This window comes from Rhinoraja longicauda, chromosome 1, assembly GCF_053455715.1.
Source record: "Rhinoraja longicauda isolate Sanriku21f chromosome 1, sRhiLon1.1, whole genome shotgun sequence".
Classification (NCBI taxonomy): Eukaryota; Metazoa; Chordata; class Chondrichthyes; order Rajiformes; family Arhynchobatidae; genus Rhinoraja; species Rhinoraja longicauda.
Genome location: NC_135953.1, coordinates 63174645 through 63189690, shown reverse-complemented (window position 1 = coordinate 63189690; position 15046 = coordinate 63174645). Strand labels below are relative to the sequence as shown.

The following is a 15046-nucleotide window of genomic DNA, read 5'->3' as shown; positions in this document are numbered from 1 at the left end:
CTTTGGATCTAATTTGTCACTCTCCCATGGATTCTAGATTTTACTTCCATCTTCTGAAAATTTGTTAATCAGTTTATCATAGCTGATCTCAATTTAACAAACCCCTGCTGACTATTTTTCGATCTTCTGTCTCTCAGAATTGATTCCCATTATGTTTAACCCATTCAACATTTTCTCTTCCTCCCTAATCTCAATGTTGGTGCCATCCTGATTGTATAACATATTATAGATACTTGTACAAAGTGGCCATCTTCACAAAAGAGTTTGATCCCCAATAAACCCCACTCCGTCCTTACCCACTTGCTCTTTATTTCTAAAACCGTCTTTGGATTTTCTAAGATTTAAAACCCCAATATCACCCGGAATCCCTGTAATCAAAAGAACTAGGCTGTCATTGATGCACTTCCTCAGCATAGCCATGATATCATACTTTCACATCTATTTGTGCCAATCTCATCTGCTGAATTCATTATAATCCCTGCATTTCAGGATATTCCATTTGGCAAAACCAGAATTATTCTGTATCTATCTTCTACTTTTGCTTATTCTGTCTTCCTAGTACTCTCATTAATTTTCAATAGACATTCACTCATTTAGTCTTACATTTTCTACCTGCCTTATTCTATAAAAGCATTTTGATCACTGCATTTCATTTAACCTAAAATCTGCAAAAGTTATCATTAATTAATTTCAGAAGAAATAAATGCAAATATAAGAGTAGAAATTTACACTTCAAATTGTTGTTGAAGAGTGGAATACAATAGATACTTTGCATAATCAGAATTATTGGACCTTTTATATTAACATGGTCCAGAATGCATTACATTCAAGCTTGTAATATGCTTAGTAATGAGGCTGTAACGAACAATTCACTATCAACGCCATCTGGTCTTTTACTATGTTAATTACTATTATTTTTAACAATACAGCAATGTTTTGCTAAAATATCAAAAGGTATCAATGCTTTTATTTATTAACATTTATAGAAAAATTCTAGGGAATCTAATGATTTTTAAAAATATGCTTGCTAAATATGGAATGATACATTATTAATAGTTTATTCAACATATTAGGGAGTTGTTCAATATATTCACCACTAGTGGTTTAAACTGTAAGAATTTTACAGTATGCACTAAGGAGCAATGCAAGAGTAGGAGAGTACACTTGGGAGCAATACAATCAATTATTTACCATGCTGGGAATGGGTGCCCAGAAAACAACTACTTGAATTTATATATCGCCCTTAATGGGTTGTAATAGCAAAAGGGTAATAAAATGTCTGACAATGTTATCAAACAAAAATTATCAATAAACAAAAGAGCAGATTGTACAGATAAGGTTATACAAACATTACATAAAAATAATTGGAATGGCGTACAATATTTAAAATCAGTAAAATGTGATATGTACCAAGATAGGCAGGATAAAGCCAATTGAAACTGAAGGAAAGGAAAATAATTTCCAAGAAGAGTAGGGATATGGAATCCTACAGTTGCATAGAAAGTGCTGAATTGCTTATTTTTATGCATAACAATTCCATGGTTCTATAACTTAATGTAATATTGTGATTTATTTTTCATTTAGTTCATTACTGCCTATTGCATGAAAACTCACCGATGCTTTCTCTGAAAGCATATAGCCAGTATCACCAATATCAATCCTTATTTATACATAAAATCCTCCAAAACAACCAATGAAGTCACACTTACTCTGACGTCAAACAATTGATGATGTTATTTACCTCACAACTGAATTCCATTTCATCACTACCAGAATAACAAATCCAATGTACTTTATATAGTTATGGAAGATGTAGAATGAAAGCATTTTTTCAGTTTTCTTTCAGTAATTATGTCAAACATTACAAGGGCTACGACGTGTGACAAGTAACATAAACAACATGGAAGCAATAAAAAGCATTCTTTGGTAGTTGCAAACCATGTGTACACCTGTATGACTGATGGCAGACACACTGAAAGATTACACATGTAAACACAGCAAGCAGATGTAAGTTTGAAATTCCAACACTGTTAAGATGTCTAGTAGACAAGAACCATCACTTACTGCTAGAACTTCCATTTGCTAAGCAAGAAGGTGAAGTCACAAAACAAGGAAAGAAAAGAGATCAAGAATTAGTGACAGTGAAAGACGCTCCAGTGTTATATAAGAACCAATTTACAAACCGATCTCAAATGGTGGTTAGATTTACTCACAGGAATTTCATCTCGTCTAAGTAATTTTGGAGGCTCCTTAACTGATTTAAAAATATTTCAGATTACGCAGATACTTTTATAACAAATTATTTTAGCGTTGTGGCAAAATTATAAATATTTCATATACAATTAAAATGCTCCATCATGTCATTATGCAGGACATAAAAAATAGGAGGCCATTGAGCCTCGAGTGTCTGCTCCACTTTCATATGGTTATAGCTGATCTTTTTCCTCAAAACCACTTTCCAGCGCTATGCCATCACATCAACTCCTTTAATGGAGTCATAGAGTCTACATGATAGACAGTGCCTTCCATAATGTTTGGGACAAACACCTATCATTTATTTATTTGCCTCTGTACTCCACAATTTGAGATTTGTAATAGGTAAAAAAATCACATGTGGTTAAAGAGCACATTGTCAGATTTTAATAAAGGCCATTTTTGTACATTTTGGTTTCACCATGTAGAAATTACAGCAATGTTTATACATAAGCCCCCCTATTTCTGGGCACCATAACGTTTGGGACACAGCAATGTCATGTAAATGAAAGAAGTCATGTTTAATATTTTGTTGCATATCCTTTGCATGCAATGACTGCTTGCTTGAAGTCTGTGATTCATGGACATCACCAGTTGCTGGGTGTCTTCTCTGGTGATGCTCCGCCAGGCCTGTATTGCAGCCATCTTTAGCTTCTGCTTGTTTTGGGGGCTAGTCCCCTTCAGTTTTCTCTTCAGCATATAAAAGGCATGCTCAATTGGGTTCAGATCGGGTGACTGATGTGGCCACTCAAGAATTGACCATTTTTTAGCTTTGAAAAACTCCTTTGTTGCTTTAGCAGTATGTTTGGGATAATTGTCTTGCTGTAGAATGAATTGCCGGCCAATGTGTTTTGAGGCATTTGTTTGAACTTGAGCAGATAGAATATGTCATACACTTCAGAATTCATTATGCCACTACCATCAGCAGTGGTATCATCAATGAAGATGTGAACCAGTGCCTTCAGCAGCCATACATGCCCAGGCCATAACACCACCACCACTGTGTTTCACAGACGAGGTGTTATGCTTTGGATTTTGGGCAATTCATTCTCTCCTCTATACTTTGCTATTGCCATCACTTTAATATAAGTTAATCTTCGTTTCATCTGTCCACAAGACCTTTTACCAGAACTGTGGTTGCTCTTTTAAGTACTTCTTGGCAAACTGTAACCTGGTCATCCTATTTTTGCGGCTAACTAGTGGTTTGCATCTTGCTGTGTAGCCTCGGTATTTCTGTTCATGAAGTCTTCTGTGGACAGTGGTCATTGACAAATCCACACCTGACTCCTGAAGAGTGTTTCTGATCTGTCGGACAGGTGCTTGGGGATTTTTCTTTATTATAGGGAGAATTCTTCTGTCATCAACTGTGGAGGTCTTTCTTGGCCTGCCAGTACCTTTGCGATTAGTAAGCTCACCAGTGCTCTCTTTCTTCTTAATGATGTGCCAAACAGTTGATTTTCGTAAGCCCGAGGTTTGGCTGATGTCTCTAACAGTTTTATTCTTGTTTCTCAGTCTCATAATGACTTGTTTAACTATCATTGGCACAAGTTTGGTCCTCATGTTGGTAAACAGCAATAAAAGTTTCCAAAGCTGATGGAAAGACTGGAGGAAAGACTAGGTGTTGAGAGCTCTCATACCTGCATTAAGGAGACAATTAAACACACCTGAGTAATTACAAATGCCTTTGAAGCCATGTGTCCCAAACGTTGTGGTGCCCTGAAATGAGGGGACTATGCACAAAAAAAAACACAGCTGTAATTTCAACATGGTGAAACCTAAGGAAGGATATGCTGGCTCTGGAGAGGGTCCAGATGGGGGTTTACAAGAAATGATCCCAGGAATGAGTGGGTTAGCATATGGTGAGCGTTTGACAGCAGTGGGCCTCTACTCGCTGGAGTTTAGAAGGTTGAGCGGGCGGATATCATTGAAACTTACAGAATAGTGAAAGGCACAGATAGCGTAGATGTGGAAAGGATGTTTCCACTGGTGGGAGAGTCTAGGACCCGAGGTCAGCCTCAGAATTAAAGAGCGCTCTTTTAGAAAGGAGGTGAGGAGGAATTTCTTTAGTCAGAGGGCAGTTAATCTGTGGAACTCATTGCCACAGAGGGCTGTGGAGGCCAAGTAAGTGGATATTTTTAAAGCAGAGATATACAAATTCTTGATTAGAATGGATGCCACGGGTTATGGGGGGGGGGGGGGGGGGAGACAGGAAAATGGGATTAGGAGGCTGAGATCAGCCATGATTGAATGACGGAGTAGACTTGATGGGCCGACTGGCCTAATTCTACTATAACTTGTGAACTTGTGAAAGATAGGAGGACGGAGGAACTTGGGGCAGACAATGGAAGTGGCTTGAGAGCTGTCAATGTTAGGGTCAAAGAGATGCTGAAGGTACTATTGTGTATGAAGGTACATAACTCTCCAGGGCCTGATGATATATATCCGAGTACATTGTGGCAAACCAGAGAGGAAATTGCAGCAGCCCTGGTTGAAATTTACGAGTCATCTTTAAATACAGTGGAGGTGCCGGAAGACTGGAGGGTGGCAAATGTTGTGCCTTTATTCAAGAAGGGAAAATGCTGGGAACTATAGGCCAGTGAGCTTAACATCTGTAGTTGGAAAGTTACTGGAAAGTATGCTGAGGATAAACAGGCATTTAGATGGACAAGGGCTGAATACGGATAGTCAGCATGGTTTTGTACATGGGAGGTCGTGTCTCACAAATCTGATTGAGTTTTTTGAAGACGTGACCAAAAAGGGAAGTGTTGCAATTTTGGAAGTCTAACATGGGCAGGACCTACACAGTGAAGAGTAGGGCTCTGGGAAGTGTTGTAGAGCAGAGGGATCTCGGAGTGCAGGTGCATAGTTCCCTGAAGGTGGAGTCATAGGTAGATCGGGTGGACTAAAAAGCTTTTGGCACATTGGCCTTCATCAGCCAGAGTATTGAGTATGGAGGTTGGGAGGTCATGTTGCAGTTGTATAAGACGTTGGTTGGCCATATTTAGAGTATTGTGTTTAGTTGTGGGCAGCGTGTTATAGGAAAGATGTTGTCAAGCTGGAAAGGGTACAGAGAAGATTTACGAGGATGTTGCCAGGACTAGAGGGTCTGAGCTATAGGCAAAGGTTGAGTAGGCTGGGACTCTATTCCTTGGTGCGCAGGAGGATGAGGGGTGATCTTATAGAGGTTTATAAGATCATGAGAGAATAGATTGGGTCGACGCACAGAATCTCTTGTCCAGAGTAGATGAATCGAGGACCAGAAGTTTAAAGCAAAGGGGAAAAGATTTAATAGGAATCTGAGGGGTAACTTTTTCACACAAAGGGTGATGGATGTGTGGAACAAGCTGCCAGAGGAGGTAGGGATTATCCTAACATTTAAGAAACAGTGAGACAGGTACATAGATAGGACAGGTTTGGAAGGATATGGACCAAATGCTGGCAGGTGGGAGCTGGGACATGTTGGCCGGTGTGGGAACATTTGGCCGAAGGACCTGTTTCCACACTGTGTCACTCACTCTCTCTATTGTGATAGCAGCTCATTGAATTATTTCAAGAAGTGGCAGAGAAGACACTGTAAAACAATGGATGCATTATTTGGATTTTGAAAGATATCCGATGGAATCATGACCGCAATTAGTGCAGTTGGAGTCAGGAAGGAGGGAGCAGAATGCACAGCAAGTTCTAAAAATGAAAATGTGGGATTAAAGGCAGCTATGCAGATTAGTCAAGACTAGTAAGCAGTGTATCACAAGGATCAATTCAGGAACAATACTGAAACAATTTACATTATTAATTGGGATGGAAATGGAGATATAATTTTAACATTTGGAAGGGTAGGTAACAGATAGGAAGACTGTGATTGTATAATTGTGTACGCAGGTCTCTGATGTATAACTGTGGGGCATGATATTAATGGGCAAATGAGTGCAGCAGCAAGAGTTGTGGCATTTGTGTCATTAAATACATTTAAAATATATAATTTAAAGATTGTGTATGGTTAAACTAAAATATGTTTATTATTTATATGTTAGAACTGGTTTGGACTAAAAATCTGCCCCTCTGCACTGAAGTTGTGCACCACTGAATTAAATGTATCAAACCTCTTGTTTGGACATACTGCGGAAAATTGTAAAGATCTGCTCCCCATATTATAAAATAATAAAGGCATTGGGTAAAGTTAAACCCAGCTCATCCTGCACCATTATCATTTTTGTTATTTATTACTATTGCCTTCATTCTGATCCTCTCGTTTTCCTCCTTACCGTATCCCAATCTTTTCTCCACTTGTCCAAAATCTGATATATCTGCAACATTTTCTAGTTTTTTTAATGAAAATATCAGAGTATTGAAATATTTTTTATGTTTCTCTCTCCACAGATTATGCTTGGTAATTTAAGTATTTCAAACATCTGCTGATTATACATTTTGGTGAATTCACGCAGTTCAAAATATTTTTTGTTAATTCTTAAAGGTAATATTCAATAAAGTGCCTTACAAAATTTCAGGTGTAAAAAATGCAGCAGAATGTCGTAAAGCTTGGTTACGTTTAAAAGCAAATGGCTAGGGTAAAATTATCTTAATGTTTTAGGGGAGAGATGGTTTGAAGTCCTGGTTTTGTCCAATTTGGTATTGCTTTACTTGTGTAATTTGAACGAATGCATGAAACGCAATTTTGAAACCTGCTGATGACAAAAAAGAACATTTGGCTTTTGAGAAATATACGACATTTATCAGAATGGGTCGGAAACTCACAGAAGCAATTTAATATGGTTAAAAGTGAGATAATATATTTTGGGAAAATAAAATGAGAAATGAAAGTGTACACTCAATGAAAGGTTGATGAAGGAATTGGATAAATATTGAGACCAAATGGTTCTGTTCTTGACAATTTGTCCCTGACAGTCTTTGTGCAGCCATTAAAACGATTGTAGCATCCAGGATTTATAAATAGAAGCATCAAAATAAATAATAATAAATTTAAATAATAAAGCGGGTTCATTTCAGAGTGCTTCATTGTGGAAAGGCAATGAAAGTCACAGGAGAGTGTATAGGATTAATTTATTGGGGTCATTTCAAGGACAGAATATTTACGAGACTTAAAACACTGATGCCATTTAAAATTGAACAAAGAGTTAAGTGGGGATTGTTTGGAAGTGGGAAAGGAGCAAGCCCTTATGCCTACTACATTCAACAAGGTAATTCCTGAACCTATTGTTGTCCCATAACCCTTAAAAGGCTGACAAGGGAAGTCAAGGACAGCATAAAAATAAAGGAGAGGAAGTATAACATAGCAAAGAAGAGTGGGAAGACAGAGGATTGGGACTCTTTTAAAGAGCAACAAAAGTTAACTAAAAAGGCAATACGGGGAGAAAAGATGAGGTACGAGGGTAAACTAGCCAATAATATAAAGGAGGATAGCAAAAGTTTTTTTAGGTACGTGAAGAGGAAAAAAATAGTCAAGGCAAATGTGGGTCCCTTGAAGACAGAAGCAGGGGAATTTATTATGGGGAACAAAGAAATGGCAGATGAGTTAAACCGTTACTTTGGATCTGTCTTATCATATCATATCATATATATACAGCCGGAAACAGGCCTTTTCGGCCCTCCAAGTCCGTGCCGCCCAGCGATCCCCGTACATTAACACTATCCTATACCCACTAGGGACAATTTTTACATTTACCCAGCCAATTAACCTACATACCTGTACGTCTTTGGAGTGTGGGAGGAAACCGAAGATCTCGGAGAAAACCCACACAGGTCACGGGGAGAACGTACAAACTCCTTACAGTGCAGCACCCGTAGTCAGGATCGAACCTGAGTCTCCGGCGCTGCATTCGCTGTAAAGCAGCAACTCTACCGCTGCGCTACCGTGCCGTCTTCACTGAGGAAGATACACACAATCTCCCAAATGTTCTAGGGGCCGGAGAACCTAGGGTGATGGAGGAACTGAAGGAAATCCACATTAGGCAGGAAATGGTTTTGGGTAGACTGATGGGACTGAAGGCTGATAAATCCCCAGGGCCTGATGGTCTGCATCCCAGGGTACTTAAGGAGGTGGCTCTAGAAATAGTGGAAGCATTGGAGATCATTTTTCAATGTTCTATAGATTCAGGATCAGTTCCTGTGGATTGGAGGATAGCAAATGTTATCCCACTTTTTAAGAAAGGAGGGAGAGAGAAAACGGGTAATTATAGACCAGTTAGTCTGACATCAGTGGTGGGGAAGATGCTGGAGTCAATTATAAAAGACGAAATTGCTGAGCATTTGGATAGCAGTAACAGGATCATTCCGAGTCAGCATGGATTTACGAAGGGGAAATCATGCTTGACAAATCTACTGGAATTTTTTGAGGATGTAACTAGGAAAATTGACAGGGGAGAGTCAGTGGATGTGGTGTACCTCGACTTTCAGAAAGCCTTCGACAAGGTCCCACATAGGAGATTAGTGGGCAAAATTAGAGCACATGGTATTGGGGGTAGGGTACTGACATGGATAGAAAATTGGTTGACAGACAGAAAGCAAAGAGTGGGGATAAATGGGTCCCTTTCGGAATGGCAGGCAGTGACCAGTGGGGTACCGCAAGGTTCGGTGCTGGGACCCCAGCTATTTACGATATACATTAATGACTTAGATGAAGGGATTAAAAGTACCATTAGCAAATTTGCAGATGATACTAAGCTGGGGGGTAGTGTGAATTGTGAGGAAGATGCAATAAGGCTGCAGGGTGACTTGGACAGGTTGTGTGAGTGGGCGGATACATGGCAGATGCAGTTTAATGTAGATAAGTGTGAGGTTATTCACACTTAAGAATAGAAAGGCAGATTATTATCTGAATGGTGTCAAGTTAGGAAGAGGGGATGTTCAACGAGATCTGGGTGTCCTAGTGCATCAGTCACTGAAAGGAAGCATGCAGGTACAGCAGGCAGTGAAGAAAGCCAATGGAATGTTGGCCTTCATAACAAGAGGAGTTGAGTATAGGAGCAAAGAGGTCCTTCTACAGTTGTACCGGGCCCTGGTGAGACCACACCTGGAGTACTGTGTGTAGTTTTGGTCTCCAAATTTGAGGAAGGATATTCTTGCTATTGAGGGCGTGCAGCATAGGTTCACTAGGTTAATTCCCGGAATGGCGGGACTGTCGTATGTTGAAAGGCTGGAGCAATTAGGCTTGTATACACTGGAATTTAGAAGGATGAGGGGGGATCTTATTGAAACATATAAGATAATTAAGGGATTGGACACATTAGAGGCAGGAAACATGTTCCCAATGTTGGGGGAGTCCAGAACAAGGGGCCACAGTTTAAGAATAAGGGGTAGGCCATTTAGAACGGAGATGAGGAAGAACTTTTTCAGTCAGAGAGCGGTGAAGGTGTGGAATTCTCTGCCTCAGAAGGCAGTGGAGGCCAGTTTGTTGGATGCTTTCAAGAGAGAGCTGGATAGAGCTCGTAAGGATAGCGGAGTGAGGGGGTATGGGGAGAAGGCAGGAACGGGGTACTGATTGAGAGTGATCAGCCATGATCGCATTGAATGGCGGTGCTGGCTCGAAGGGCTGAATGGCCTACTCCTGCACCTATTGTCTATTGTCCATTGTCTATTGTCTAAAACTTTTCCTCAACAAAATTTTGAATGTGGAATTAATAGATTTTTTTCAAAGGTACAAACACATCCATAACCTCAGAAAAGCAGAAGATTTTCTTAACTTAATGCTTGGCTCTAATTTTAAGACTGTCAGCTGCAGATTCTAGAATTACCCCAAAGCATATTTGATCAAACCATAAATTTGTAATCCTTTTCAGGTATGGCACATCACTGTTAATAATTAAATAACCCATCTTGTAATGTTTGAAAAATGTTTACTTCTGGTGTAAAAATTGTACTTTTAACAGAATTCCTTAAAATTCTCGAATTTTGCATTTTGCTGTGAACAAGGTAAATTGGCAGCCTATTTGGGCAGGCCCGAGGCTAAATTCACTAATGTAATCTAGACAGCAAGACAGTAGACTGGAATGGCCCTTTTCTGGCAAAGCAGCAAACATTTCTTTCCTTTCCCATTTGGACAAAATCCAATGGGATGCTATGCCTACATTAAATGCTAATGCCGCGTTACGGGCGGTCACGGTGGCACAGCGGTAGAGTTGCTGCCTTACAGCGAACGCAGCGCCGGTGACCCGGGTTCGATCCTGACTACGGGTGCTGTCGGTACGGAATTTGTACGTTCTCCCCGTGATCTGCATGGATTTTCTCCGAGATCTTCGGTTTCCTCCCACACTCCAAAGACGTACAGGTTTGTAGGTTAATTGGCTTGGTAAATGTAAAAATTGTCCCTAATGGGTGTAGGATAGTGTTAATGTGTGCGGACCTGGTGGGCCGAAGTGCCTGTATCCGCGCTGTATCCGACCTGCGCGAGATAACCACTTATGGGGTGTTTGCGCAGTAATCAACCAGAACCAGTATCTCTAAACTAAACTAAACTAAATACATCCATCCATCTTTTGGAATGGTCATGAACAAGACAAGGGTGAAGAGGTGCAGAGGAATGTCTGGTACAAGTGTCAATTACTCAATCCTTCTGCTTGAGAAAGGGTGACAAATAAATGGTACCCCTGTAATTAGACTAGAAAATGAATGCATGTTTTGTACATTTGTGGTTGAGCCAACCACTGTTCTCCATTATAGTTTACATTAAGAAGAAAATAGAAAGTAGTGGTCCAAGGGAAGGAAAGGTTGTGCAAGCCATTCGCAAGGGACCTGCAACTACTGCATAAACATATATTTTAAAAAAAGATGAGTGGTTGGAGGGACAAGATGTAACACAGTAAGTCCAGGGGAAGGTATGGCCTTATAAGGAGTGGGAATTCTTTGGAGATTGCTGATTCTATTCAGTCTTAGTGGATAAAGTAATTTATATTACATTATGTTGATCCATGTCCACATGCTGTAATGTCTACCTTGAATTGAATAAAGTAGACCCACCAAATGGGGTTGTGGAATCTTTTAGAATGAGTTACTTGGCACAAACTCAAGAACATTTTCTAGGTTTTATGTGAGTTGCACATTCCCGAAGGCTGCTTATTTTCCATAAACACAAAACAAGTTAATTTGGTCCTTTGGAATGTCAAACAGTAGTTGCTGTAAAAGGTCACATACACACTTTATTAATTGCAAAGATTTCAGAATGCACTTGGGACAGAACAGAAACAGGATGAGCGAATTACCAAAGTTGAACATGCAGCTCAACTTGTGCATGTGTGTGCGCGCGCGTGTGTCCAGTAATTGGACAACTGAAAAAGTGCAGATATAAAATTAATCCCCAGATCATTAAATAAATAATTGAAACAGAAAGAGTTAAGCAGAAAGTGTGCATGCACTGAAAATGCTGGGAAATTAGTGTAGTTCAATGCTCCCCATGATTTTGTCACATAAATCCTGAATTAAACATAAATCTTACAATCGTTGTTCCCCTTTATTTTCCAGGTGTCTTCTCTTTAGTAATTGTACTGATTTTGTTCTTTGTTATCACCAGATCTGGGTTCCTCACAACTTTACTGTGTATTCCACAGTGAACACCGATGCAAAATATCTGTTTAATGCCTCAGCCAATTTTTTAATCGCTACAAGGTCTTTTCATGGATGTGACGCAGTATGTTGAACTACTCACACACATCGGATGTAGTCTTACCAAGGTCTTTGTATGGCTGCAGTGACTTCTATTCTAGATTTCTAGGTTAGCATTCCATTTGCCTTTAAATTTTTATTTTTTTTCCCTGATCATGCCACTTTATTGATCTACCTCGTTTGATCTCTACTGCTTTGAGCTTTTAGAGCGTATGCGTCAAAACAAATGACCTTGCACTTGCCTGCACTGATATCCATTTGCCACAGTCAATTGCTTAATCTTTTAATATCTCTTTGTAATTTAATGCAACAGTACTTAGAGTGCCATTTATCTTTGTATCATCAAACTTGGATACATGCCTTTTAGTCATGAATAGTTATATGGTGAAATAGCTGCGGCTCCATTATTGATTGCTGCAGAAGAGCACACGACACACTCTGCCTATTCGAATACCTCCCTTTAAACCTACTCTCTATCTTCTACCACTCAGTCATTTCCCCAACTTCCTGCAATTTCATGAGCTTTTAATAATCATTCGATTAATCAAATATTTTATTGGAAGTCCACGTTATCCTGCAGATATGCTCCTGTGAACTTCTTTCACCCCTCAAAAACCCTGAAATCTGGATCACAGAGCCAGATGTACACGCTACAAATACAATGTTCTTGCTGATCAGTTAAAACTAACGTCTTCATATATTCTGTCCTAAGGATAATGTCTCCATAATTTGCCCATTGACCCTCATTGAAATAGTGAATTGACATGCACAATTGAACAATAAAAAAACAATCAAGAGAATTTTGGAAGATTAATAGTTACAGCAGCTGAAGCTAATTTCTGTAAAATTTAGGGAGAGAATTGTGGCCCTAAGGATTTGTTACTTTTAAAAGAATATGGAACACTAATTCCTTAGGTGGTGAATTGGTGAGGAAAAAAAAGCAAGTCCAAATTACTAAGAAAGCAAAACATGGTGGAAAAGGTCGTCATAAGGTCATAAATGATAGGAGCAGAATTAGGCAATTCGGCCCATCAAGTATACCCCCATCAATCATGGCTGATCTATCCCTCCCCCTAACCCCATTCTCCTGCCTCCCCATTCTCATGACACCCGTACTAATCAAGAATCTATCTATCGCTGCTTTAAAAATATCCATGGACTTGGCCACCACAGCCTTCTGTGGCAAAGAATTCCACAGATTCACCACCCTCTGACTAAAGAAATTCCCCCTCATCATCCTAAAGGAACGTCCTTTAAGTCTGAGGCTATGACCTCTAGTTCTAGACTCTCCCACGAGTAGAAACATCCTCTCCACATCCACTCTATCCAAGCCTTTCACTCTACGGTACATTTCAATTAGGTGTCCTCTTGAAATAAATGCTAGCATTCTGTTTGCCTTGCCGATTCGACTTGCAGATTAACTTTTTGGAAATCCTGCAATAGCACTCCTAAGTCCCTTTGCACCTCCGATTTCTGGACCCTCTCCCCATTTAGAAAATAGTCTACGCCTTTATTCCTACTACCAAAATGCATGACTACACACTTTGCTATACTATATTCCATCTGCCACTTCTCTGCCCATTCTCCCAACCTGTCCAAGTCCTTCTGCAGAGTCCCTACTTTCTCTGCCCTACCTGCTGCTCAACGTATTTTCGTATAATCCCCAAACTTGGCACAAAGCCTTCAATCCCCTCATCCAAATCATTAATATACAATATGAAGAGCACCGACCCCTGTGGAACTCCTATAGTCGCTGGCAGCACACCAGAAAAAGCCCCCTTTATTGCCACTCTTTGTCTTCTACCATCCTGCTATCCTTGCTAGTATCTGCCCCTTGATACCATTTGCTCTCCTCTTCCTTTGCAGCCACATATGTGGCATATTATTAATGGCTTTCTGAAAATCTAGGTGAGCAACATCCACTGACTCCTTTGTTTGCTCTACTATTTACTTCTTCAAAGAATTCCAGCAGGTTCTTCAGGAAATATCTCCCCTTTGCAAAACCATGCTGACTTTGTTGCAGGAGAGAATGTTTGATAAGTGGAGGTGATGAGACAGAGACTATTATTTTTCAAAGTAACATTTTTTTGCAGAAGGCATAGGATTCAAGAGAAATGTAAGGTACTGCATGTTTTGAAATATGCTATTGCACCGTTGATAGAGACACAATAAGCTGAATATCTTTCCTCTGCACTACAAAGCAGAACATTATAAATGTCAATGCTGAAAGTTATAATTGTTAAGTAGTTCATCAACACAACAATGCAACATCTTTTAAAATCACTTACTTAATTTAGAATTTTTCCAAGACATAAATTCAAAACTCCAGGTATATTATTGCTTTTAATATTGAATGGATTTTGAAAATGCACTCACTGCCAATGCTGCAGTTAGAAATACAATAAAATATTCTGAACTGAAGGCAGTGATATTTCCATGGGAGTATCTTACACAACACAGCAACGTATTTCTGTGTTTAAGAACAAGTTTAACATTCCTTATACCAATGGTCAACTGATCTCCTCTATATTATTATGGAAAAAGTGAGGATGAAACAGAGTAATTGAATTTGTTTCTTTCACTAATTAGCTATTCAACTTGCTGAATAAACTTGTTAGAACTTTCAATAGAAGAAGTTATCAACAAGACATTGATTTTTCTTCATTTCAGAAATAAATAATTTGATGTTGTTCCAAGAGAGCCACTTCCTCTTGCACTATGTATCTTCCCTTTTGCTCTATCTATTGTACTTGAGTTTGACTTGATTGTATTTATGTACGGTATATCTGATCTGTTTGGATAGCATGAAAAACAAAGCTTTTCACTGTACCTTAGTAAACATGACAATAATAAACCTAAACCGTCTGTTTAAATGTGACTGTAAAACAATACTGCGTTCCATACATTAACATGGAGCAAGTTACAAGTTTACTATATAATCTGCAACAGATTATTATACAAATATAATCAAGACATGGTTCATGTCACGATGCTGTTGAATATTATTTACAAATAAATTGTGATGCTACATGCAAATTAGTCTTATTAATATATACACAAACATAACTGCATATTTATATAGAAGATACACAAAAAGCTGGAGTAACTCAGAATGGGTGATGTTTAGGGTCGAGACCCTTCTATATGTACACACAATTTCCTAAGGTAGGTCAGTGTTTGA

General features: G+C 39.2%; 1 protein-coding gene across 6 annotated transcripts in view; it reads right to left on the bottom strand.

Annotated features, from left to right (window-relative positions):
- The window catches only part of fryl (furry homolog, like), a 275852-nt gene that overhangs the window by 10153 nt on the left and 250653 nt on the right, over positions 1 to 15046 (bottom strand). For 4 of the 6 annotated variants that reach the window (XM_078398759.1, XM_078398756.1, XM_078398750.1 and 1 more), the window contains one exon: positions 2065 to 2082. The exons of the other annotated variants lie outside the window; for them this stretch is intronic. In XM_078398759.1, the coding sequence (XP_078254885.1) occupies positions 2065 to 2082 (18 nt within the window). The remainder of the gene's footprint in view (positions 1 to 2064; positions 2083 to 15046) is intronic. 6 annotated transcript variants of the gene reach the window in all.